Genomic DNA, 26,726 nt, shown 5'->3' with positions numbered 1-26,726 from the left:
GGATATGGTACGCTCAGATAGGAATGCTTCGGAAGGAAGGAAGGAAAAAAAACCCCTCTGTGGGACTGCTGTATTCCCACTGCAATAAGCCAAAATATCATACAGGGTTGCCTGGACTGCTCTGAATCTCTTTTATTTTTCCTTTTCTTTCCTTCACTCTCCACCTCTTAAAAATTCTATTTTTCCTTCAATATACTCATGACTTGTGACTTTTTTGTAAGCCCTGAAGCAGAGCCCCGCCTATCCCTGTGAAAGGCTCCAAGAACGGCCCCCTTGGGTCAGCTGGGTACCCCCGCCATCGCACTGCCGACAGCAGAGCTGTGGCCACGATGAGCCAGAAGGCCCAGCTCGCAGCCCTGATTGAGAGCTCAGAAAAGCAGAGGAGACTGGAGTCACCTTTCTGTCGTATTTGCACTGCCGTAGCCTCTGGATGGTATCTCGTCTCTTGTCATCGTCGATCTGGCACAAGAAAAGGCCCGTTACTCCCGAAGCTGCATATCTCGTCTCCCCACCACCACCACCTGCCAGCCAGAGGCTGAGAGGCTCTGCTGGGTGGGCCGTATCCGCTGCGGTTTGCTCACAGAGCGCCAGGCAGTCTCAGGAAAATGGTTATAATTGATTCGTGCTCCCCTCTTACCGCTCACCTTCCCCCTCCAACGGTATCTTCTTTCCAAGCATCCACCAGCCTCATACTTAACTCTGGGTCTTCCTCCCTTCCTTCTGTGCCCTATTTCAGCCAGGGATTTCCTTTGCTTCCTTCTCCCCCGGCCGCCCCCGCCCCCCCAGTCTATTGGGAACCACTGCCTGTAGCTACAGACAGATGCTCTTAGAGGAGCATGTTGTGCATCTGAGTTGCAAACTCATGCCTAGACCCAAGTAGCAACACAAGTGAGGACACCGTGCTGGGGCGTAAGGGGGCGGCCCCATCAGCTCTGGATTCAGCCTGGAGTTGCGGAATCACATGCCTTGCCAAAAGAAGCTGGCAATATGGACTTTCCTATGCCATTCCAAGATTTTTTGTATTTGGTAATTAATTTTTTAAGAAGTCAAATACAGAATGAAACACACACACACACACACACACACCTGCAGGCTAGATCTGGCTCTTGGTCTGCCAGTCTAAAGGCAGAAAAAAGACTGAGAACCATTGCATCTTTCCACTTGATTCTCATAAAAACCTGTGATGTATTACGCTAAAGCTTACCTCACAGGGACATTTTGAAAATGTGAGTGAAATGAGTTATATCCAGTTCCAAGCATGACGCCTGGCACAACGCAGATTAATAAATGTCACTTGTCTCCCCTTCTCCTGTTTCTCATTTTATGCGTGAGGTACAAAAGGGTTACATGACACTACAAGTCCCCTAAAATGTACAGAACTCAAGCGTGACTTCTTGTCTACCTTCTCAGGCCTCGACTGTGTCATTTAAACCATGTGAACCTCAGTCCCTTCCTTATCTGGGCAATCCTAACTCACAGGGATACTTGAGGATCAAATGAGACAAAGTTTGTGACGTTTTCTTGCAAGCGAAGGTGTTTTATCCTCAAGTGAGTCCTCTGCATCGTTACCATTTTTTTCTGTCTGCTCCTCTCCCCTCGGGCTTTGCTGACTTCTCTCCCTCTGGCTGCCCTGGTTTTCTGACCTCTCTGTTCTAGCACAGACGCTCTCTTCATCATCTCGCCCCTTGGTCTTGCTTCCTTATCCAGAGCTCGAACCACCACCTTTCTGATTGTGTGGCATTTTCCCCTTTTGCTGACTTTGCCTGGCCTCCGTGGGCCTTCTCTGGGCCCTGACGGACTCAGGGCACCGGAAGACCTCTCCTTACAGCCAATCCCTGGTCTCCGGCTCCCCCGCCTGCCTGTAACTCAGAGTCTCCCCATGCTCTGAGTCACTTCTAAACCTCCCTCCTTCTCAGTTACTGTCCCAAAGACCTTTCCTTAACTGATGAATTTAACCCATAAAAATTCCGTCATGCCTGACAAGGGGTAGGTGGGGTTTACTCCTAGGAGTATTTATATTTTAAGAAAACACACAGAGGCACAATGTTTTTGGCTTAACCCAAAAGAACAAAGTACAATATGGGGTTTTGAGGCAGTGGGGGAGGCTTATGAGACCTGAAGCTGTGGCTGGACGTGGGCAGAGGTGAACCACACGGGAACCCATCCTGGTGTCACACCAGAGGCTTGGAGCACTCACTCCTTCTGAAGGTCTCCTCTCCCCTCTCAGGGTACTGCCAATAAGTCACTCAGGTCAGCAAATTCTCCCTTTGAAAATCCAATAATCAGACGATCCTTTCCATTTTACTGTGAATGACCACAAGATCGATTTCATCCTGACACTTGCCTGAGATAGACAGGTCTTTAAAAAAAAATTTTTTTTTAAATTTAAAATTATTTATTTATTATTTATTTGTTTGTTTGTTTATTTAATTTTTTGGCTGCACTGCACAGCATGAGGGATCTTAGTTCCTTGACCAGGGATTGAACCCATGCCCCCTGCAGTGGAAGTTTGGAGTCCTAACTACTGGACCGCTGGGGAAGTCCCTGGTCTTTGTCAGTAGCACTTTTATTTTTGTGGTTCAGAATGTAACAGGAGCATCACTTTCGAGCGTGGAGCATTTCTGCAGGAAAGGAAGACCTAGTCCTTGCACAGCCGTGAGGGGACCAGAGCCACCAGAGCGCAGCATGGAGAACTTGGGGTGGAATGCCGAGAGCTGGTGGAGAGGCTCCAAGCACAAACCTGACCCAAGAGGCTGTTATAGTTTTGATGATTCTAGGCAGGGAGAGAGACACCCCACGTCACACTATCCTGTTGGTTTGGCCCTACTCTGAGGGACCCTGCTCACTCCTTCACGTGGAGCTTCAGGGACTCCATCTCCTCTTGGGATGCTTTGGTATAAAACCTCTGGTAAGACTATGGTGTATGGTGAGTGTTAGGTTCGTGGTCTTCACAGTGACACACACTGGGTTCAAACTGTGGCCATGTTCCTGAAATTTTATCCCTGGTGCCTCAAAGCTCGGGAACAATGGAACGGATCCGTGCACCCGGCGCATAAAAAGTGCTTAGCTGTTGCCATTTGCAGTAAGCTGACTCTCTAGCTGTGTGTGCCCCTACCCTGCGGCTCAGCGCTTTGTCCTTCCGTTTCCTCATCAGCAAAGTTATGATGATAAAGTTCATCTTATGAGGTCCTTGTGGGGAGCAGATAAGACCCCATAGGTCCTGCACTGCCCGCAGTGGATGGGAGGAGGAACCACTGGCTGCTGCTGAGATTTCCTGGCTCAGGGAAGAATGTGGGCAAGTATCAGCAGAAACCTTTTTTTCAACAATGAGCAAGAAGTCACACGTCCTTAGTATCAGCGGAGAAGTTCCCTGAGGTTTAGGGGAACTCAGATGCTCTGCCCATTCCTACATCCCTTCCATGACAAATTCTCACCCTGTGCATTTCTTCTGGGACAAATGCAAAGAATGAGTAACACACCATATCTCAGCCTCCACCGAAGTGTTCATTGGATCAAGTAGCTGACATTTAGCACAATGAAGAGCCCAGGGAAAGATAGGAAGCTGAGAATTAGAAAACATTTAGGCCTTGGATTCTGAAACAAATGATCCCTGCCTGGCACATTCTGTACCATGCTACTGGAATCTTATCAAATCCCTGGCAAGTTGCACCAGTTCTTTCATTCTTCACCAGGTAAAGGACGCCTTACCTTTAGGCTAACATGGTTGGTCTCATTTGACTCCAGAGGAAAGATATTTTCAGGAGGAATGTGGAACCACTTTTTCTGACGGAGTGCATATTCTCTTTTATATTTTCTGTGAAAGAAATAGAACCAGCCAACAGGCTTTTATTAGTATTCATGCCATTCGGTTTCTGAACACTAGGAGAAATCTAGAGCTCTGATGCCCTCAGGTAGATACGCAGTGAGTAAAGCTTGCCTAATGGTGTTCTCTAAACTGGTGAGTGCTGGCCATTTGTGGACCTGTAAGGATTTCTGATGGTCTTTTATACTCTTTTTTTTTTTCTTTTCATTTCACTTTCTCAGATCCTTCACTAAGGCAGCCCTTTATTATAATAAAAAATTTGAACTGACAACACAAAAAAGAGTCAGGCAAAAACAGAGGAGAGAAAAAAAATTTAAACCGAGAAGCTGAAAGGCAAAAATGTTAAATTTTAAACCACCAGAGAATACATCAGATTGCTAAATAAACTAGTTCTTAGGCATTTGTGCCTTTTAAAAAATGTATAAATAAAATAGAAAAGCACAGAGAAAAATGTAACAACATGTAACCCAACATTCAAAATGTCAAGAATTTCTGATTGTTTCCCCCAGATAGTAGAGATAAAGCAGGATTCTTGGGTCATAGGAATTCAGTTACAACCTTACAGATGTCGCCAAATTGTTTCCTAAAGTGCCTGTACCAATTTACCCTCCCATTGCGAAAAGTCCTGTTTCTTCCATATTCTTCTTCCTTTTTTAAATTTATTTTATTTTTTTGGCTGCATTGGGTCTTCGTTGCTGTGCATGGGCTTTCTCTAGTTGTGGTGAGAGGGGGCTACTCTTTGTCGTGGTGCGTGGGCATCTCATGGCAGTGGCTTGTCTTCTAGAGCAAGGGCTCTAGGCGCGAGGGTTTCAGTAGTTGTGGCGCACAGACTTAGTTGCTCCTCGGCATGTGGGATCTTCCCGGACTGGGGCTTGAGCCTGTGTCCCCTGCATAGGCAGGTGGATTCTTAACAACTGCGCCACTAGGGAAGCCCTTCCATATTCTTAACAACATTTGGTATTGTTTAACTTTTTTTAACCTTTATGATGTATGTGAAATTATGTTTAGTTGTTGCTTTGCATTTCATTTTCTTGATTATTAGAGAGATTAAATCTCTTTTCAAATATTTTCTAGCTATTTTATAGAGTTGCCTATTCATAATTTTGCCCATTTTTTTCTGTTGCATTGTCTTTTCCTTATTTATTTACATGAGTTCCTTATAAATTCTGCAAAACAAATCTTTTGCCCTTTGATGTGTCGCAAATACCTTCTAGTTTATTGCTTTACTGAGCTTTGTTATACAAAAAGTTATGATTTTATTATGGCCATGTTTATATTTTTTTCTTCTATGGCTTTTTTATCTTGACTGAGAAGTATTTTCCTACTTGAGACATAGAGTCATTTTCCATTCATTTCTTCTAAGTTTTGAAGTTTGCTTTTTCATACTTAGGCAAACTTTATCTTTGTGTATTGTTTCAGGTAGGGCTCTAATTTCATTTTTTTCATGTTGAAAGCCTACTGTCCCAACATCATTTCCCAACTGACTCATAATGTTCCCATCATATTCCAATCTCGTGCTTGCTCGTGTCAGATTCTAGAAGCTGTATTCTTTTCCATTGGCCTGTCTGTCTGTCCTTGAGTTTGTCTTTGCTTGTGCTCATTTGACAAACTCCTACTCACATTCTCAGGGTCACTGGTGATCCCTTTCTTAATGTCCTCTAAGCATAAATGATTATTCTCTTCCTATGCTTCCATCTAACTCTGACTATTCCTCTATTAGATACGTATAAAATAGCATATTATTGGCCAAAGATTTTGGTCCTAAGCCCTGGTGGCAAGTGGGGTGACTATTTGGGCCTTGAAGGCTCCCGTACTCTCACCTCTGCACTGCAGAAGACTCTTGGAACCCCACAGAGCCAAGTGCCATTTGTAATGAATTAGAGGATGCTATAAGTCATCCACTATTTTTCTTGCATAGCTGTTGGAATGGAAAACTATAAGAATAAGCCTGTCTTCCAGATTTCCTCATGGACATAGTATTGCCTGGCCATCAGGAAGCCCTATCTCTGCTTCCCATGCTTACAGAAAATAGGAAATGTCTGTTTCTCTTTGTTACTGTTTCCTGCTTTGTGATGCATCTTATCTTAAGCTGACACCCATTTGGACTTGGTGATGGAGGGACAAAAGTCACATCGTGGCCCTGCTATTGGGCTGGCTTCAAATTTCAGTTTCCTCTTACCATCAAATAAATGGTCATCATTCACTGTAGATCATCTCTTATGTTTCTGGGTAATAGAGACTCACAGGAGTCAAGTTCTGCCTTCAGACTGAAGAGAACAATCTACCTCCTTCCCTGGGAAACCTTTAACTGACATGCAACAGACTGGACTCTCATCATGAGAAGGTGTAGAGACACAGAGCAAAGTGTGTGATACATAGAGAAAAACTGTTGTCTGGTTTAGTTAGGAAATGGGAGTGACCCTGATACTATAATGGGATAGAAAGTTGTGTGTTTAACACACACAGATTAGGAGGTAGTGTGGGGTTCACTCCTTCATTTTTTTTTAAAGATTTATCATTTATTTATTTATTTATTTTTGGCTGTGTTGGGTCTTCATTGCTGTGCATGGGCTTTCTCTAGTTGTGGCAAGTGGGGGCTACTGTTCATCGTGGTGCACGGGCTTCTCATTGCTGTGGCTTCTCTTGTTGCAGAGCACGGGCTCTAGGCATGCAGGCTTCAGCAGTTGTGGCGCTCAGGCTCAGCAGTTGTGGCGCATGGGCTTAGTTGCTCTGTGGCCTGTGGGATCTTCCTGGACTAGGAACCGAACCCGTGTCCCCCACACTGGCAGGCACATTCTTAACCACAGTGCTACCAGGGAAGTCTCACTCATTCATTTATATATTCAACAAATATTTCCAAGTACGCACTATGTCTCTGGCACTGCACTAGGCTCTCCATATGTCCACGCTGAGTAGAACCATCATGGAACTGATGGTCAGAAGGCCTCAGTTCTACCTTTGGCCTAACACACTACCTGGTGATGTGATTTCAGACAAGCCATTTGGCTTTCTGGATCTTTCTTTCCCCAGGCTAAAGCAGGAGGTTATGACTAGATAATTTCTAAAGCCTCTTCCAGCCTGAAAGTATGTAATATAGAGACTTTGAAATTTCCCACAATAGACTAATCAAACAGCAGAAATAGCTATTTCCACCTATAGAATGCCTATTATATGATTACCATAAGCACCCTACTTCAACTCCTCACAACAGTTCAGATGCGAATACTGAAGCTAAGTAACATGTTTACATTGGTAATAACACGGTTAAGACCACACAACCGGTAAATCCCAGAACTGGGATCTGAGCTCAGGTGTCTCTGACGGCAAGCTCTAATCTGTCCAACTCAGTCATATTCTGCCCTTGATAGAGTCTTTGATGCAGAATGCCTTCATGATCTCAGCTCTGTCCAGAGACCCTCTTGTGAATGTGTAGCATCATCACAGACCTCAGCCGTCTCCCTCCCGCCCCACCCTCTGAATGATGGCACAGCGGGTTAGAGGGGCTGGCGGGTACCTGAGCACCAGCAGAGCGATGAGCAGGAGCAGGACCACGGTTCCTGTGAGAGTGAAGACGGCGATCATCAGGATTTGAGGGCCTGCGGCAGAAGAGACAGTGAAAATTGCGCTGGTGGGGATCTCTGAAAAGAGGATAAACACATTTCACAAGATTCTAGATGTATTAAGATAACTTGAGGAAGGGGAAAAGGAGAGACTTTTTAAAATATCTGCCTTTTAGAGAAAGACAAATATCATATGATATCACTTATAATGTGGAATCTAAAAAAAATGATACAGGGACGTCCCTGGTGGCCCAGTGGTTAAAACTTCGCCTTCCAATACAGGGGGTGCGGGTTCCATCCCTGGTCAGGGAGCTAAGATCTCACATGCCTCGGGGCCAAAAAACCAAAACGTAAAACAGAAGCAATATTGTAACACATTCAATAAAGACTTTAAAAATGGTCCACATCAAAAACATCTTTAAAAAAAATGATACAAGTGAACTTATTTACAAAACAGAAACAGACTCACAGACATAGAAAACAAACTTAACAGTTACCAAAGCGGAAAGGAGGGGAAGAGATAAATTGGGAATTTGGGATTAACATAGACACACTACTATATATAAAATAGATAACCAACAAGGACATACTGTATAGCACAGGGAACAATACCCAATACCCTGTAATAATCTATGTGGGAAAAGAATCTGGAAAAGAATGAATATATGTATACACATAACTGAGTTACTTTGCTGTACACCTGAAACTAACACAACATTGTAAATCAACTATATTCCAATATAAAATAAAGATTAAAGACTATATCCATCTTTTATTAATCTCTTCATTGGTAATATAGATCCTGCTTCCTTGGTCTCTGCAGAAAATTGTCTGGAATGTGCCCCCAAAGTGGCATAATTTCGGCCACCCTTACAGTTTATTTAATTAATTAATTAATGGCTGCGTTGGGTCTTGCTTGCTGTGCGTGGGCTTTCTCCAGTTGTGGCAAGCATACGCTGGTTCCTCTTCAGATTGTATAAATCTTGCGGTTTTTCTAGCAGAGGCTACTCCTCATCGCAGTGCACGGGCTCTAGCTGCATGGGCTTCAGCGGTTTCTAGAGCACAGACTCAGTAGTTGTGGCTGAACAGAAAATAGTTTCCAGTAACACAAACAATTCTGGTGGGAAGACTATTGGATGTCTTTGAAACTGATATGCCTGAGGAGGATTCATAGAGGAAGAAACAGACCAGTTTTTCAACACAGAGAACAAATCAGAGGAAAAGTAGGGCGGTGTGGAACAAACAGTAAGTGACAGTGCTGCCCACTGGTCCTTTCCAAGCTCAACCAGGTCATGAAGGGAGGTCAATGAAGAATGCAACGAATTTGATTTATTTGTATGTAGGTGAAGCTGTGTAGGTGGAGGAATTTGAGAGACTTGCAGAAGAGTACGTGGAATTCAACCCAACGAAGCACTGAAGCAGAGACTGCGTGCAGAGGACTAAGCCTAGGTTAAGAAGGACAACAACAAGAATAAAACTGTTGTTCACATGTGCCTCAACAGATCCCTATTAGAACAGGAAGGTAGAGGGTTCAAGAAGAAGAAATGCAATGGATTCCAAGCAACAGACAGTGTGTAAGAAGCTGGAAGGTAACTGCAATATGGTGAAGGAGACAGGTTTTTTCTTATAGCAAAACTAAGGGAGACACAGAAATTCTAGGGGAAAATGTTTAAGGAGGCATAGTCTAAAAATAAAATGAAGTAAAATGTTTTGAGAACTTGGAATTTTAAAAAATCCATTTGTGGGCTTCCCTGGTGGCGCGGTGGTTAAGAATCTGCCTGCCAATGCAGGGGACATGGGTTCGATCCCTGGTCCAGGAAGATGCCACATGCCAAGGAGCAACTAAGCCCGTGTGCAACAACTATTGAGTCTGTGCTTTAGAGCTCATGAGCCACAACTATTGAGCCCATGTGCCACAACTACTGAAGCCCATGTGCCTAGAGCCCGTGCTCTGCAACAAGAGAAGCCACCACAATGAGGAGCCCGCGCACCACAATGAAGAGTAGCCACTGCTCACCACAACTAAAGAAAGCCCGAGCGCAGCAACAAAGACCCAGCACAGCCACTAAAATAAATAAATAAATTTATTAAAAAATCCGTGTGTGTGTGTGTGTACATGTGTGTGTCACAAAGGAGAGACACTGAAGCTATATAGAAAGAAATCTTATCCTGACATGCCATCTAACTTTATAAAAATAATAATAACGAAAATGTTTAGTAATTTTCAACTTATAGAATCAACTTACAGGTAAATGACAGAGGGCTTCATATGGCTACCAAAGAAATATTATCAGCCCTGACAAATTAAAGAAAAATACAGGAGAATTTGGAAGGTGGGAAGAAAGTAAAAGGAAGGACAGAGACACTAACATCTTCATCTTACAAAGTTGGGAAGCAAAAAGTTTTATATATGTTTGATAGAACTCCAAGCTTATGTATATTAGTTAAACTTACAAAAGCACCAATAAGTGTATTGACAAAAAGATATAACTACGAGGGTGAGTCAAAAATTATCCACACTCGGGTTATATTAAAACTTCTGTTGGTTGCACTGTCTTATCAGCTCTTTCCGCTCAAGGCTACTGTCTCCCCAGTCACTGGTGTGTAGGTGTGAACGTGTTACATCAGTTCATTTGTAACTGCGGTGCAAACAAAAATGGATGCCCCACTTGTGATTTGCACGAAAGAAGAGCAATGTGTGGTGATTCGTTTTTTGTGGTTGGAGGGTGTGCACATCTGCACACTTCTGCCTACACTGTCAACACTCAACATCCTTTTGAAGTGTTAAAGCATACTTCCTATAGTCCTGATCTTGCTCCATGGGACTTTCACCTGTTTTGTCCCCACGAGGACGAAGATTCACTTCTGATGAAGAAGTGAAGACAGCAGTGCATTCGTGACTTGTAGCTCAGCCTAAAACTTTTTTTAAACAGGGAATACAAAAGCTTGTTGACAAATGAACAAAGTGTATTGAAAAGCAAGGAGATTATGTCGGAAAATGATGTATTTGTCTTTTCTAAAAGTTAATTAGAATAAATTCTACAGCCAGAGTGTGGGTAATTTTTGACTCACCCTCGTATATTGAGAAGAGCTTAGAGAAAAGTAGGGCCAGTGAAAATGAACTACATCTTTGTTTATCAATACAAAAAATAAACAGATAACATCTAAGCTTACAAGTCAAGAAATATATGCATATGATTTAGAAATATGCAAAAAACTAAGCAGAAGGGACTGCAAGACCAAAGATGCACAGAGGTGGGTCCATTATGAAAATTTCTACTCTTGGATTTTAAAATCATGTGCATGAATTTTGCTATAATAAAAACAAAATTGGGGCTTCCTAGGTGGCGCAGTGGTTAAGAATCCGCCTGCCAATGCAGAGGTCATGGGTTCGATCCCAGCTCCAGGAAGATCCCACATGCCGCGGAGCAACTAAGCCCATGTGTCAAAAAAAAAAAACAAAAAAAAACCATAATTAATGAAGCTGTCCCTGGAATGATGAGAGTGGCCAGACTTTATTCAAGTAGCACCCCAATGCCTCACACTGTCTTCTCTCTCCCGGCACCATAATATAGACTTTTGAGGACACAACCCGTGTCCTGCTAGTCTCATGCTGATACCTTTAGCACCCAGCATGAGACCTGGTACCTGGTCACGTATCAATAAAAAATGGTTGAATAAATAAATAACTGGAATAAGAACTTGGCCCTGCTCATCTCACTGTCTGACAAGAGGCAGGGGAAAAGTGCCCAGATGTTAATATATACGAACATGTATAAATTCATATAAAAATCTCTTATGCTATTAGACTTAGCTTACATGTCACATGTATTTTTTGAACCATTTGTGTTTCATCATATCATATGCTTCTAATGAACTATTTCTTTCTGAGGTGGAGGGTTTGGTAAGATTCATACCGCAGTACCTTTTCTATCATGGGTGAAGTGGAAGGAGTTATGCTTTGCTAACTTGTAACTTTGCCTCTACTTGTTATCTTGTTTTCTGCTAAAGGGAAAAACTTAACATTCTGAATATGTGAGCTCTGGATTTCTATTCTTATCAGGGCAGACATAAATTATTCCCTTGGAGGTGGAGCTGCTTCGTGGGCATATTTGACTGGTGAATTGCATTTATTATTATAATCACCACAGCCACCACTATCACCAGCACTCTCATACCCCCAGCCCCACACCAGAAACAAAGGTGAGTGTGAGGAATACAATCTCAACAGTGCAGATACTCCTGTTCAGTCTACTGGAATCACCCAGCCTCTAGACTAGAGCGTGAGTTGAAGGAAATATCTACTGAGTCCTTAGCCCCTCTCAATTCCTACCTGCTTCCCATAGTGTGAACATCACACCGCACAAAATATATAACTATGATATTTAAGTATACTACATACTATCTAAATACCGTAATCTTTAATTCAACATACTTTTTAGTTTTGCTTATTAGGTAAGTCACAGCATCCCGTTAGTTCTAAGGTTAAGCTTCTGCTGCCCTCTGGTGGCTGCCGTGGTTATCACAGTCTATTTAACTAGACTCACCGTGAATATAGCTTGAGTTTATAACCCCAAGGTCATAAGACATGATGGTTGAAAGGAACTTTAAGGTCAGTTAACAAATCTCCTGATTTAACAGGGGAAGATACTCATACTTAGAGAACAGAAGTAAACTGACTGAAATTAACACTGTCTAGATTAGCACTGAATATACTTACCTCATACTGTCTTTTCTTCCTTCCTTCCTACTTTCCTTCCTTTCAAGGCACTGTGCTTGAGTAAAGAATGGACCCTGCACGTACATGGTGGATGGTATAAAAAGGTGTACAACAAGTAAATGTAATGCAAGTAATATGCTAGAAGTCTGGTGTGATAGGGCCAGATCAGTAACCTCCTGAGGTGCTAAGAAAAAAGCTTAGGAAAGGTGAAATCCAAGTTACACATGGAGGACGAGTGGTTGTTCACTAGTTCTGTGAGGGGTGACAGGTTTTAGCAGAGGGAAAAGCATCAATAAAGACACAGGAGCAGGGAGCTGCAAGACCCTTTCTTTAAGGAAGCAGGAGGACATTGAGAGAGTGGGGAAGAGGTTTCAGGTCAGGTGAAAAAGCAGGCTGGAGATGAGCGAAGACGACGGACACTGTGTGCTATAAGAAGTCACTTGGACTCTACTCTGAAGGTGAGGTGGAGCTGCCAATCCAAGGGTTAGCAGCAGTTGGGCGACAGGACCGGATCCGCGCTGTCACACTGGCGGCAGTGGTGGTTGGGTTGGACGTGGGCAGGAGGCGGGGCTGGGCAGGAAGACAGTTGGATGTCACTGGAAGCCAGGAGGCAGCTGAGGAAGGCTTGGGTGAGGAACAGGAACGAGATGCGTTGTCCGCTGTATCCCAGGTGCTTAGAACACTGTCTTGCACTAAGTCAGTGTTTGTCAGATGAATGAAAAGACAGTGATGGTAGAAGCTCCAGATGAAATGTTCTGTTACTTAGTCGGCAGTTGTGTACACAGATGAAGGACCAGGCATGAATGTCTTACTTGTAAACTATTTGAAAGCTTGAGTTACTTAATTTCTAAAGTTTGAAACGAAATATAACAGTTACAGAATGGAAAGCTCTGGCTAACTGAATTTTCCAGTTAACTAGGGATGAAGGCAAGTTGCCCAGGATGAGGCTGCGTTCCTGCCGTATGTAATGTAAATAATTAATGTGATCTCTTTAGGTAAATAATGAGAGCTCTCTCAAAAATCATGTTTTGAGAAGTTCATTATTGTACACAGTACAGACCTTCTGTTGAATAACCAAAATTTTTAAAAGAAGTATATTAAAAATACAAACCCAACTCTGTCACTGAGGGCTATAATTAAGGAAAAAGAAAAATAATTTTTACTCAAAAAATTACAAAAGAAAGAGGCATAGAGTTGCAGAAGCCTGTGAGAAAAGAGATATATTTCAGAAGCCAAGGTTTAAATCTTGGAAGTTTGAAGATGATTCTAGAGATAATTTTAAAAAAAAGGCTTGCTAAAGAAAATAAACCAACGTTAAAAAGCAATGATGGGACTTCCCTGGTGGTGCAGTGGTTAAGAATCCGCCTGCCAATGCAGGGGACACAGGTTTGAGCCCTGGTCCGGGAAGATCCCACATGCCACGGAGCAACTAAGCCCATGCGCCACAACTACTGAGCCTGTGCTCTAGAGCCCGTGAGCCACAGCTATTGAGCCCATGTGCAGCAACTACGAAGTCCACGCGCCTAGAGTGTGTGCTCTGCAACAAGAGAAGCCACTACAATGAGGAGCCCACACACCACAATGAAGAGTTGCCCCCGCTCTCAGCAACTAGAGAAAGCCCGTGTGCAGCAATGAAAACCCAATGCAGCCAATAAATAAATAAAATAAATAAATAAATTTATAAAAGAAAAAAAAACTCGGAAAAAAAATAAAAAATAAAAAAAGAATCCTCCTGCCAGTGCAGGGGACACAGGTTTGATCCCTGGTCCGGGAAGATCCCACATGCCACGGAGCAACTAAGCCTGTGCACCACAACTACTGAGCCTGTGCTCTAGAGCCTGTGCGCCACAACAAGAGAAGCCACAGCAATGAGAAGCCCGCACACTGCAATGAAGAGTAGCCCCCGCTCACCACAACTAGAGAAAGCCCATGCACAGCAACGAAGACCCAACACAGCCAAAAATAAATACATGAAAATGAATAAATTAAAAAAAAAAAAGCAATCATGACAGTAAATCATTTAGAAGAATGGGCTCCCTACTTCCTACTTCTCTCTTTTCTTCATTCAACTACCTCATGTCTATTGAATAAAAACACAAGATTCATTTTTAATCAAATCTGACTCCTGGATTGCAAGAGTACTAGAAACATAGTTACAGCTATAACATAAACAAGCCCATTCAATCAGAACTGTTCTTTTCAGTCAGATCAACCTTTCAGTCAGTTTCTGGCTGTAGAGCAGGGCTAGGATAGAAATATTTCTAGTTTATAGTTTTTAATAGTTTTTAAAAATGGTAAATTAATACAGAGTCATTATGGAAAATTTAGAAAATTAAGAAATCTGTAAAAAAGCAAAAAAAAAATCTAGGATACTATTACACAGAGGCTACAACTACTGGCATTTTAGCATATTTTTCTGCAGTCTTATTTCTATACATTGTTTTGCAAAGTTAGACTCTCATTAAATAAAAAAGCTGTATTACTTTACCTCATAACTTTTCCCATGTCATTTAAAATCCTTTGTAAAGGGACTTCCCTGGTGGTGCAGTGGTTAAGAATTCCGCCTGCCAATGCAGGGGACATGGGTTCAATCCTTGGTCCGGGAAGATCCCACATGCCACGGAGCAACTAAGCCTGTGTGCCACAACTACTGAGTCTGAGTGCCACAACTACTGAAGCTCATGCACCTGGAGCCCATGCTTCGCAACAAGAGAAGCCACAGCAATGAGAAGCCTGTGCACCGCAATGAAGAGTAGATCCCACTCATCACAACTAGAGAAAGCCTGTGTACAGCAACAAAGACCCAACACAGCCATAAATAAATAAATAAATTTATTAAAAAAATCCTTTGTAAATAATTATTTTTCATTGGTTGCATCATGCCCCATTTATGAATATATTATAGTTTTCTAAGTCATTTTATTAATAGTGTTTCCACTTTTTTTTTTTTCATCTTTGGGCATAAATATTTGTTCAAATTTAAACTTTTTTTCCTAAAAATTGATTAGTAATGTGGAATTACTTGCTACTCACTGCGGAAAGCCTTGGCCAAGCCAGCCATGGGCAGAGTGTCCTGAGACCTTGTTGCCCAGGAGATACCAGTTACATTGCAAGCTGCATGGGTGAAGGCCTAGCCGTGTTTCGGCTTCCATGACGTGATGGGACCTCACCTCAGGCAGGTGGGTAACCATCATTATGACCCAAGTATGTGTCCTCTGAGGGAACGGGGGAGACTTTAGAGGCCACGCTCACTGACCACCCCTCAGCCTGATGACATCAAGTATTCCCTGCTGAAACATATATTCCTTGAGTTTCCTGCAGTAAAATGTAAATGGAACGAGACCATATGTCTCTGTTCATTTTGCCAGTTGCCAAACCTAGTTTTCTATAGGAAAATTTATGTCAGAGGGTGGGTAGCGCACATATTAAAGACAGGTATAGCTAAATCAGAATGGGATATTTTCAGTGTTTTATCAGAACTGCAATATCATTCATTGGGCAGAAACGTAAAGTCCACATTTACAAACCTGGCAAATCTAATATAGACAATAAGCAAAACAAAACAAAACAAAACCATAGGCTACTTTCATAAAGCATAGAATTTACCCTCCTCACCAAAAAAACAATTTGAGGGAAAGAAACTTCACGAAGGATATCTTACCCCGGCCTGGAATATCATTAGGAAGTTTGTGGTTCTTCCAGATGAATGTAGGGTTCTTATCCACTGGGTTAGTCTGGTTTACCCGGGTGTCATAGGTCAAAAGAACCTTGTACTGTGTCAGGGCATAAAAAAGAAGAAGGATGAACAGAAAAAGACATTTTAGAATGAGTTCTGATGAGACTGACTGTCCTGCCCAATGACATGTGAATGTCACAGCAATGTTTCTCAGTGAAACAAGGTAGCTGTTACCAGCCAGGAACTAGTTAGGATCCGCTTGCTTCTCTCCATGAACATGGATTTGAGCTCCACGTGGCCGATTAGTTTTCAGTTTCTTTATGACCATACACTACGTCTGCCCAACAGAAATTCTTTGGGTCTTTCCAGTTCAAGTCTTTCATTTTACAAATGTTAAAATAGAGGCAAGAAAAATTAAAGAGCTGGCTCCAAGGCACATGACAAGGTGAGGCACCAGTCTCTTCCTCAATATTAAGTTGCTATTAAAATTGATGTCTTGAGAAAATGCACTATAGTTAACACCCATTATCCATATTTACACCCGTCGAGGGGCTCCTAGAGAATTCTACATTTCTTAAGTTCTGTCAATTACATAATTTTTGAATCTCTTCTAACCGTATGCTCTAATGTGCTTTCTTGTACACGACACTCATTAGGCTTCCAATATAAAAGATTTCTTTTTCAAGAAATCTGCCAATGGAAATATTAATACATCCTTAAATTACTGCTGCATATATTGAGTCAGTTTTGTAAGGGACATCTGGAAAATGATCATCCTTCTAAATTTACCACTGCTCCCTCAAAACATCCTGGACAAAATTTTACATTCTCAAAACTATACTCTTAATGTGAAAGCAGAATATAAACTTGCATATGTTGAGGACAGAAAATATCCTATATGTTAGGGGCTGGTAGATTACATCTCTACTGAGACCTACTCTGGTTATGGAATAACATATCCATAGCCCTATGTTTTGAGAATTAATCCCTGTTTCCCCATAGGTATATATTATACAGCACAATTGATGGCATTAGATTATTGAAAAGTTCAACTAGACTTGCCTTCAGAGAGAGTCTGTGCACAGAACCACATTTTTCATTTTGAAGAGCAGTCATGAGGCTGACACAGGGTCTCACTGCATGTATCTGCCTCTCTCCAAGGGAGGCAAAGGCATCCTCCCAGGTACAAATAACTTAGACAGCTGTGTAGTTATCTCAATAGTTACTAGTAGTAACTGAAGTATTGAGAACATCTCATTTTACGGTATTCCCATGGTATGATGCCAAATATAGCATTATACTAAAGGTTCAACATAACTAAAACAATGTAACTAAAAACTATGCACTACTTTTCTGAAATGCTGCCACCCCCACCCTGAACTTCTAGCTTAACTCTCTCAATCTGAGCATCTTTTCTCTAGCTTTCCACATTTCCCACTACAGATGTCTTTTACAAAGCTGGGTCAATATATACACTTAATACATGTGTTAGAGGTGTCAGAATGCTCATATTGGAAAATGGCATGAAAAAGTGAAAAACTTTTTCTAGTAGATTCCTGGTTATGTCAGGACCCAACTTCCTAAAGGAAAAAAGGTTTCTACAGACCATTTGGTTGGTTAGAACAGTGGTTTCTAGTTTATAATGGACAAAACTGGGTGACATAAAGACAGATATTTTTGTTTTTAAATCAAATGCTTAGTAGCCATCAACTACATGCCAGATAAGAAGCTAAGCACAGGAGACATGAGAGAAGTGAGATCCACTCCCTTTCTTCAAAGAACCTACCATGTAGGTGTGTGACTATCTATCCATGTATATACATAGACAGACAGACAGACATGTACTATGTGTGTGACTATCAAGCAAAGCATTAGAGAGCGGTTTGTATGTACCAGAGGGACTACACAATTAATGGTTTTCATGAGACTTCAGAAGGAGAGAGAACAGGTAATGTTTCACTGAAATTTTTAGTTGCAGAAATAAATAAACAGCTCTCAGGAAAAAATCATCATCTTCTCATTGGTATCCCATCAATAGTCCAGTCTTTATATCAGTGTTTTCTGGGTGGGTGTATTTTATATAGTAAACAGAGCAGATATTCTGAATAAGAAGTCCTACGGGAGAAAATGTTTATGGCCCCAAGGAGGGGCATAATTGTAAATCTGAAATAAACTAACTTCTAGATTCTAAACATAACTTCTCTAATTCCTTCGCTATTATTGGGTTGGCCAAAAAGTTCATTTGGTTTTTCTGTTACAATCTTAAGGGGAAACTGAACGAACTTTTTGGCCAATGGAATACTTGCCTTCCAGGATAACCCTCCTCGCCCAGTCACTTCACCCCAAGTTCCTGATAAGAAGTCAGACATACTTTGTTGGTGTCCACAGAGGTGTACAGAAGGAACATAGTATTGTCAATATCCCCACAGTCATCCAAAGTCACAGGACCCACATGCCCTAGGGCAAAATCAGAAAGAGTTAGAGGCCGTTGTTGACTTCTCGACTGAAAGACCAGTTACAACCTTACAGAGGGTATAAGATAGATTCAAATTGCTCTATTTTACTGAAAAATTATTGACCTGAATGATGTAATCAGAGGGCATCTGGATTGGTTCTTGGCCCTGAGATCTCTGAAGGATATTTTTGAGAGATGGTATTTCATTAGAAGGAAAATTATTTTTCATTGCATTTAGGATGATGACACAATGTAATCAGTCAGTAGATTTCTCCTGATTATTACTGACAAGTTTTTGCTGAGAGTTTTTACTAAACTAGTGACACAGTGTTTACATCACTGCATAATCTAACTTAGATTGTAACAAATTAAAATCTCTTCACTATCACTTACTAGCTGAACACATTGAGAAAATTACTTAAGTTCTTTGAATCTCAGTTTTCTCATCTATGAAATTATAGCCATATAGGATGAGCCTATGAACCAACTGTTTAGGTTAAAAAAAAAAAACCAAACATCAGCAATTTCACATGGTTCAACACAACAGCTAATAATTATTTTGTGTTTATTAGACTAGGCTCTGTGCTTTATATGCATTTATCATTTTATTCTTCTCCAAATACCATGAATAGAGGCTGTTATTATTTTGAATTTGATTGATGAGAAATCTGAGGTCAGAGATATTATTAACCTGCTTCAGGTTAGAGGTACAGCTAGCAGGTGGCTAATTGTTGCTTCTGATCACAGAAGTGCAGGCAAAAAGGCTGCACCTCCCCCACTGTTGAAACCCTTCCCCTTCAGCTGATATGACTTTCAGGGGATGTAAAGGGTTGGTGCCCTCTCTACTCCCCTTCATTTTTCTTTTTTCCCTTAGAGAGCCAGACATTGAAGACTAGAATATTCAAGCAACCGTATATATGGGGGAAATTAGAAGGTGACTACACACGCCCAGTGGAAGGTGGAGGCTCAGAAAAGAACTGAGAAGACCTTAAGTTTACACCTCAGGCTGCTTCTCAACAGAGACAGCCTACAACAATAAAAACAAACACAAAAAGCAAAATCAAAAAACAGCAAACCCTGGGGAATGAGAAAATTCCACATTCCACAAGTGATTTCCACATTACTAGATTCAAATGTCTGGAGCATACAAAGGAACAGGAAAGTATGGTTAATGCAAAAGGAACAAAAAAAAAAAAAAAAAAAAAAAAGGAAACTATTCCTGAAAAATACCTGATGGTGGATCTACTAGACAACTGTCTTAAAAATGCTCAAAGAACTAAAGGAAGAAATGGATAAAGTCAAGAAAATGATGTATGAACAAAATGTAAATAGTAATAAAAAGATAGGGAAACTAAAAAAAGAAATCAGAAAGAAATCTGGAACTGAAAAGTACAGTAACTGAAACGAAAAATTCACTAGAGGGATCAAAGGCAGATTTGAGCAGGCAGAAGAAGGAATTAGTAAACTTGAAGACAGGATGATGGAAATGATCCAATCTGAGGAACAGAGACAAAACACTGAAGAAAAATGAACAGAGCCTAAGCAACCTCTGGGACACCACCGCAGACCAACACATTCATTGGTGGAAGTCCCAGAAGGGGAAGAGAAAAAACTGCATAAAGAGAATATCTGAAAAAATAATGGCTGAAAACTTCCCAAATTTGATGAAAGACATGAATATAAACATCCAAGAAGCTCAATAACGCCACATAGGAAGAATTCAAAGAAATCCATGCCAAGGTACATTATAATCAAATTGTCAAAAGCCAAAGACATAGAATTTTGAAAGCAGCAAGAGAGAAGTGATTCATCACATATAAGAGATCTTCAATAATATTTTTAAGCAGATTTCTCATTATCAACTTTGAAGGCCAGAAGGCAGTGGGCTGATATATTCAAAATGCTAAAAGAAAAAACTGTCAACCAAGAATCCTTTATTCAACAAAGCTGTCCTTCAAAGGTGAAAGGAAAGTAAGATATTCTAAGACAAATAAAAGCTGAGAAGGTTTGTTACCACTAGACTTGCCCTGTAAGAAATGCTCAAGGGAGTCTGGCAGGTTAAAATGAAAGAACAGACAGTAACTTGAAGCCATATGAGGAAATAAAGATCTCAGCAAAGGTAAATATACAAACAATTATAAAATCTAGTATTATTGTAAGAACAATGTGTTACTCCACTTTTTGTATTCTACATGACTTAAGAAATGAATACATTAAAAAAAATTAGTCTAAAAGCTAGTATTATTGAAACTTTGGTTTCTAACTCTACCTTTTGTTTTTGAAGCAATTTAGGAGACTAGTGCTTAAAAAAAAACATTAGTTTTCTACTTGGACACAAAGTAAAATGTAATTTTGCAACACCAATGTCTGAAAGGGATGCGAATGGAGCTATTAAAGGAGTGGAATTTTTGTATTCATTGAAGTTAAACTGGTATAAATTCAAATTAGAGGGTTATAATTCTAGGATGTAACCCCAACAGTAACCACAAAGAAAATAGGTAAAGAATATACACCAAAAAAAAAAAAAAGAGAGAGAAAGGAATTTAAACATTTCACTATAAAAAATAAACTAAATACAAAAGAAGACAATAATGCAGGAAATGGGGATTTAAAAAAGCTATACTGCATATAAAGAACAAATAGCAAAGTGAGAGAATAAATTTCTCCTTAGTAATTACTTTAAATGTAAGTGGATTAAATTCTCCAAAGACAGAATTTGGAAAATTGGATTAAAAAAGTGATCCAACTATATGATGTCAATAAGAGATCCACTTTTGATCCAAAGACACAAATGGGTTGAAAGTGAAAGGGTGGAGAATGATATTTCATGCAAATAGTAACCAAAATAGAGCAGAGATGGCTACACTAATATCAGATAAAACAGACTTTATATCAAAAAATGTATGAGACAAAGAAAGATATTTGTTATGTATTAATAAAACAGTGAATAGAGCAAAAATATATACAAGTATAAACATTTATGTACCTAATAACAGACCAGCAAAATATATGAAGCAAAAATTGGCACAAAATAAACAGTTCTATAATAATAGTTGGAGATTTTAATACCCCATTTTCATTAATGGATAAGGTAACAGGACAGAAGATAAGTAAGGAAATAGAGGACTTGAACAAAATGATAAACAAACTAGATATAACAGACAAATATAGAACATTCTACCCAACAACAGAATGCACATTTTTCTCAAGGACACATAGGACATTTTCCAGGATAGACCATATGATAAGCAACAGTTTAAGTCTCAGTAAATTTTAAAATATAGATATCATACAAAGTCTCTTCTCTGACCATAATGAGATGAAGTTAGAAATCAATAACAGAAGGAAAAGTGAAAAATTCATCAATTTGTGGAAGTTAAACAGCACACTCAAACAACCAATGGATCAAAGAAGAAATCACAAAGGAAATTTTTTAAAACCAAGAGATAGATGAATATAAAAATACAACACACCAAAACTTAGGGGACACACACAGTGAAAGCAGTGCTAAGCAGAAATTTATAGCTATAAATGCTTACATTAAAAAACAACAAAGATCTCACACCAACAAGCTAACTTTACAACTTAAGGAACTAGATAAAGAAGAACAAATTAAATCCAAAGTTAGCAGAGGAAGGAAGTTATAAAGATTAGAGCAGAGATAAATGAAACATAGAAGGGAAAATCAATAGAGGAAATCAGTGAAACCAAAAGTTGGTTCTTCAAAAAGATCAACAAAATTGACAAACCTTTAGCCAGATAGAGTAAGAAAAAAAGACTTGAATTACTAAAATCATAAATGAAAGGGGAGACATTTCAACCAATTCTATGGAAATAAAAAGGAAGATAAGGGAGTACCATAAGCAATTGTATGCCAAAAAATTGGTTAACCTAGATGAAATGAACAAATTTCTAGAAACATAAAACCTACCAAACAAAACCGTGAAGAAACAGAAAATCTAAATAGATCTATAACTAGTAAGGAGACTTAATCAGTAGTCAAAAATTTCCAGACCCTCTACCCCCCAAAAAAGGGCCCTGAACCTAAGGACTTTACCAGTGAATTCTACCAAAAATTAAAAAAATAATTAATACCAATCCTTCTCAAACTTTTTCAAAAAGCTGAAGAGAGAGAAACATTCCCTAACTCATTCTATGAGGCCAGAATTACTCTGATACCAAAGCCAGACAACGACACTATAAGAAAAGAAAACTACACACCAATATCCCTTATGAACATTGATGTAAAAATCCTCAACAAAATATTTGTAAACAGAATTCAGCAGCATATTCAAAGGAGAATACAACATGACCAAAATAAGATTTATTCCTGAAATGCAAGGATCGTTCAACATATAAAAATTAATTGATATAACACACTACAAGAGAATGAAGAAAAAAACCACATGATCCTATCAATTGATTCAGAAAAAGCATTTTACAAAATTCAGTACTCTTTCATGATAAAACACTCAACAAACTAGGAATAGAAGGAAACTACCTCAACATAATAAAAGCCATATATGAAAAACCCACAGCAAACATATTCAACGGTGAAAGACTAAAAGCTTTTCCTCTAAGATCAGGAACAAAGCAAGGATGCCCAATCTCACTACTTCTATTCAACCTAGTACTAGAATACCTAGCCAGAGCATTTAAGCAATTCAAAAAAGGCATCCAAATTGGAAAGGAAGAAGTAAGGTCCTCTCTGTTCACAGAAAATATGATTTTATATGTAGAAAACTTGCAATTCTCTAATGGATCTAAGAAGAGTTGTTGATTTTCATTTTGGTCATCATTTGGTGGGGGATGGAGGGGACAATGGGAGTATGATTTCCAAGTTCTTTACATGTTGGACCAGAAACCAGAAGTCCCCAATACTGTACTTGTTAAATGGAGATTTTTCATTCATTTGTTCATTCACTTGTTTTTTCTTTTGCTCTTTCTCTTTCTTTTAGTTTATTTTAAAATGTATTTCAAGAAATGGGCAACCAGGCCTATTTTACATTGTTTATTGATTTTAAAAAATATAAAATCTTGAAATAAATTAAGTAGCATTCATATTCTAAATTGCTACTTTTTATAAATATACACAATTAAGTAAAACGTATTATAATGGTTAGCAAACTGCTCACTGAGTTAAATTTTAAAATAACAAATATTTTGTGTAAAGACCAATGTCTATACTAAATTCCAGACCATTTGTCAAGCTATACAAAGACACTAAAGCAACTAAATAAAGCCAATGGGAACATCTGTCTAGGATACTAGAGTTTTTCCTCCATGCACTTACGAAAAATAAAAAGAAAATATTCAAAGATAAAAAAAAGATTTCAAATACAAATAACCTTTTAGAATTAATAAAAGAGTAGCAAGATAGAAGTCAACACACAAAAATCAGTTGCATTTCTATACACCAACAATCAGAAAAGGAAATTAAGAATACAGTTTCATTTAAAATAGCATCAAAAAGAATAAAATACTTAGTAATTAACTTAACCAAGGAAATGAAAGACCTCTACAATAAAAACAACAAAACATTTCTGAAAAAAACTTGAGAAAACATCAATAAATGAAAACACATCCCATATTCAAGGATTGAAAGACTTAAAATTGTTAAGAGATCAATATTATCCAAAGCAACTGACACATTCAGTGCAATCCCTATCAAAATCCCAATGATGTTTTTTGCAGAAATAGGAAAACTCACCATAAAATTCATATGGAATCTCAAGGGACCCCTAATAGCCAAAACAAACCTTGAAAAAGAACACAGCTGGAGGACTCATACTTCTTGATTTCAAAACTTACTACAAAGCTACTGTAATCAAAAGATACTAGTGTAAAGTCAGGCAAATAGACCAATGGAATAGAATACAGTGTCTGGAAATAAATCATTGCATATATGGTCAAATGATTTTTGACAAGGGTGCCAAGACAATTCAATGAGGGAAAAGACAGTCTTTTCAACAAATGGTGCTGGGAAGTTTGATATCCATATGAAAAGCATGAAATTAGACCCTTATATCATGCGATATACAAAAGTTAACTCAAAATGAAGCCATGACTTAAATATAAGAAACAAAACTGTAAAACTCTTAGAAGAAAACACAGGGCAAAAGTGTCATAATATTGAATTTGGCAATGATTTCTTGGATATGATACTAACAGGCATAAGCAACAAATGAAAAAGTGGACAAACTGGACTTCATGGAAACTTTAAAAATTTTGCTCGTAAAAAGACAGCACAGGGCTTCCCTGGTGGCACAGTGGTTAAGAATCTGCCTGCCAATGCAGGGGACACGGGTTCGATCCCTGCTCCAGGAAGATCCCACATGCCACGGAGCAGCTAAGCCTGTGCACCACAACTACTGAGCCTGCACTCTAGAGCCCACGAGCCACAACTACTGAGCCCATGTGCCGCAACTACTGAAGCCTGTGCACTGCAACGAAGAGTAGCCCCTGCTTGCTGCAACTAGAGAAAGCCCGCACGCAGCAAGGAAGACCCAATGCAGCCAAAAATCAATCAATCAATCCATCAATCAACAAAAAGAGCACAGTGAAAAGACATCTCACACAATGGGATAAGACATTTGCAAATCATATATCTGATACAGGACTAATATCCAGAATATATAAAGAACTCCTAAAACTGAACAATAACAGAAAACAACCCAATTCAAAAATGGACAAAGGACCTGAACAGACATTTTCCAAAGAAGATTTATGAATGACCAAAAAGTACCTGAAAAGGTGCTCAACATTACTTTTCATTAAAGAAAAGCAAGTCAAAATGACAGTGAGATACCACTTCACATCCATTAGGATGAGATATATACGTATCTCCTCGTCAAGTATTAATGAAGATGTGGAATACTGGAATCCTTGTGTACTACTATTGGTAGGAATGTAAAATGGTACAGCCATCGTGTAAAACAATATGATAGTTTCTCAAAAAATTAAAAATAAGATTTCCATATGTTCCAGCAATTCCATTTCTGGATATATACTCAAACGAATTGAAAGCAGAGTCTTGAAGACATCTTTATACACTGATGTTCACAGAAGCATTATTCACCTTAGCGAATGGAAGCAACTCAGGTGTCTGTTGACAGATGAACACATAAGCAAAACATTGTATATAACATGATAGAATATTTTTTTTTTATAAATTTATTTATTTATTTATTATTTATTTATTTGGCTGTGTTGGGTCTTTGTTGCTGTACACGGGCTTTATCTAGTTACGGCAAGCGGGGGCTACTCTTTGTTGTGGTGCTCAGGCTTCTCATTGCAGTGGCTTCTCTTGTTGCAGAGCACAGGCTCTAGGTGCATGGGCTTCAGTAGTTGCAGCATACGGGCTCAATAGTTGTGGCTCCCGGGCTCGAAAGCGCAAGGTCAATAGCTGTGGCTCGCAGGCATAGTTGCTCTGCGGCATGTGGGATCTTCCCGGAGCAGGGATCAAACCCATGACCCCTGCATTGGTGGGCGGATTCTTAACCACTGTGCCACCTAGGAAGCCCATGTAACATGATAGAATATTATTCAGCCTTAAAAAGGAAGGAAACATCCTACAACACGGATGAACCTTGAAGACACTATGCTAAGTGAAATAAGGCAGTCACAAAAAGAAAAATATGGTATGATTCCACTTATTAGGTACATGTAAATCATAATCATAAAGATTATGTAGTCAAAATTGTACTCAAAATCATAAAGCCAAAAAGTAGAATAGCGGTTTCCAGGGGCTGGAGGGAGGGGAGAATGGGGAGTCATTGTTTCGTAAGAATAGAATTTCAGTTTTGCAAGATGAAAGAGTTCTGGAGATGGATGATGCTGATGGTTGCACAACCATATGAATGTACTTAACCACACCAAACTATATACTTAAAAGTGGTTAAGATGGTAAACTTTACGTTATGTGTATTTTACCACAATAAAAAAAAATGGGGAAAAATGCACATAAAGTCACTGGCAGAACTTGGGATACAAGGGATGATTAATGAATGACAGTCCCTCCCTCCCTGCTTCTTCATGGGAGCAGAAGTGATCTCTTGCTGTCATTGTCATACCCCACAGACATCGGTACAGCCCTCAGGCTTTACTGCTGGGTGTCTGCTGCCCTCTGAAGCTAAAAGAAGAAGGCTCACTCTGCAGTAGGATAAAGGTTTTCCAGAGTAAAGATTTCAGGCAAGTTAGAGAAGACATTTGTATTTTACAGAATACACATTAAATCTAAAAGGAAATTTCTTCATAGTATCTGGTTGAGATCTGGGAAATGAAAGACAGAAGTTTCAATAGGGGCTTGTGTGGAAAAAGAAATGTTGATCTGTGTGGTTCAGAGGGACATACGTTGGGAACTTTTGGATGGCATTGCTATGAGAGGTCTGGTAGTTAGAGAAGTAACACAAGGTCTTTGATTCCTGAAGGACTCAAAGGGAGATAGGGAAGGACCAATATCAAACTGCAGCTATTTCTCTTCTTGCTAGTCT

At 39.7% G+C, this 26,726-nt stretch overlaps 1 protein-coding gene across 10 annotated transcripts in view; it reads right to left on the bottom strand.

Annotated features, from left to right (window-relative positions):
- Positions 1–26,726, bottom strand: part of GUCY2C (guanylate cyclase 2C) — a 114,929-nt gene that overhangs the window by 30,238 nt on the left and 57,965 nt on the right. For 7 of the 10 annotated variants that reach the window (XR_009048345.1, XR_009048346.1, XR_009048347.1 and 4 more), the window contains 5 exons: positions 18,151–18,236; positions 15,765–15,876; positions 7,338–7,461; positions 3,709–3,814; positions 397–459 (listed from right to left, as the gene is read on the bottom strand). Coding sequence is in view for 7 of the 10 variants with exons in the window: in XM_057701221.1 (XP_057557204.1) it covers positions 397–459; positions 3,709–3,814; positions 7,338–7,461; positions 15,765–15,876; positions 18,151–18,236 (491 nt within the window). In the remaining 3 variants the exon portion in view is untranslated. The remainder of the gene's footprint in view (positions 1–396; positions 460–3,708; positions 3,815–7,337; positions 7,462–15,764; positions 15,877–18,150; positions 18,237–26,726) is intronic. The other 3 variants (XM_057701223.1, XM_057701227.1, XM_057701224.1) reach the window with 2 other exon arrangements.

Source organism: Hippopotamus amphibius, chromosome 12 (genome assembly GCF_030028045.1).
Source record: "Hippopotamus amphibius kiboko isolate mHipAmp2 chromosome 12, mHipAmp2.hap2, whole genome shotgun sequence".
Lineage (NCBI taxonomy): Eukaryota > Metazoa > Chordata > Mammalia > Artiodactyla > Hippopotamidae > Hippopotamus > Hippopotamus amphibius.
This window is presented reverse-complemented; position numbering and strand designations above follow the sequence as displayed.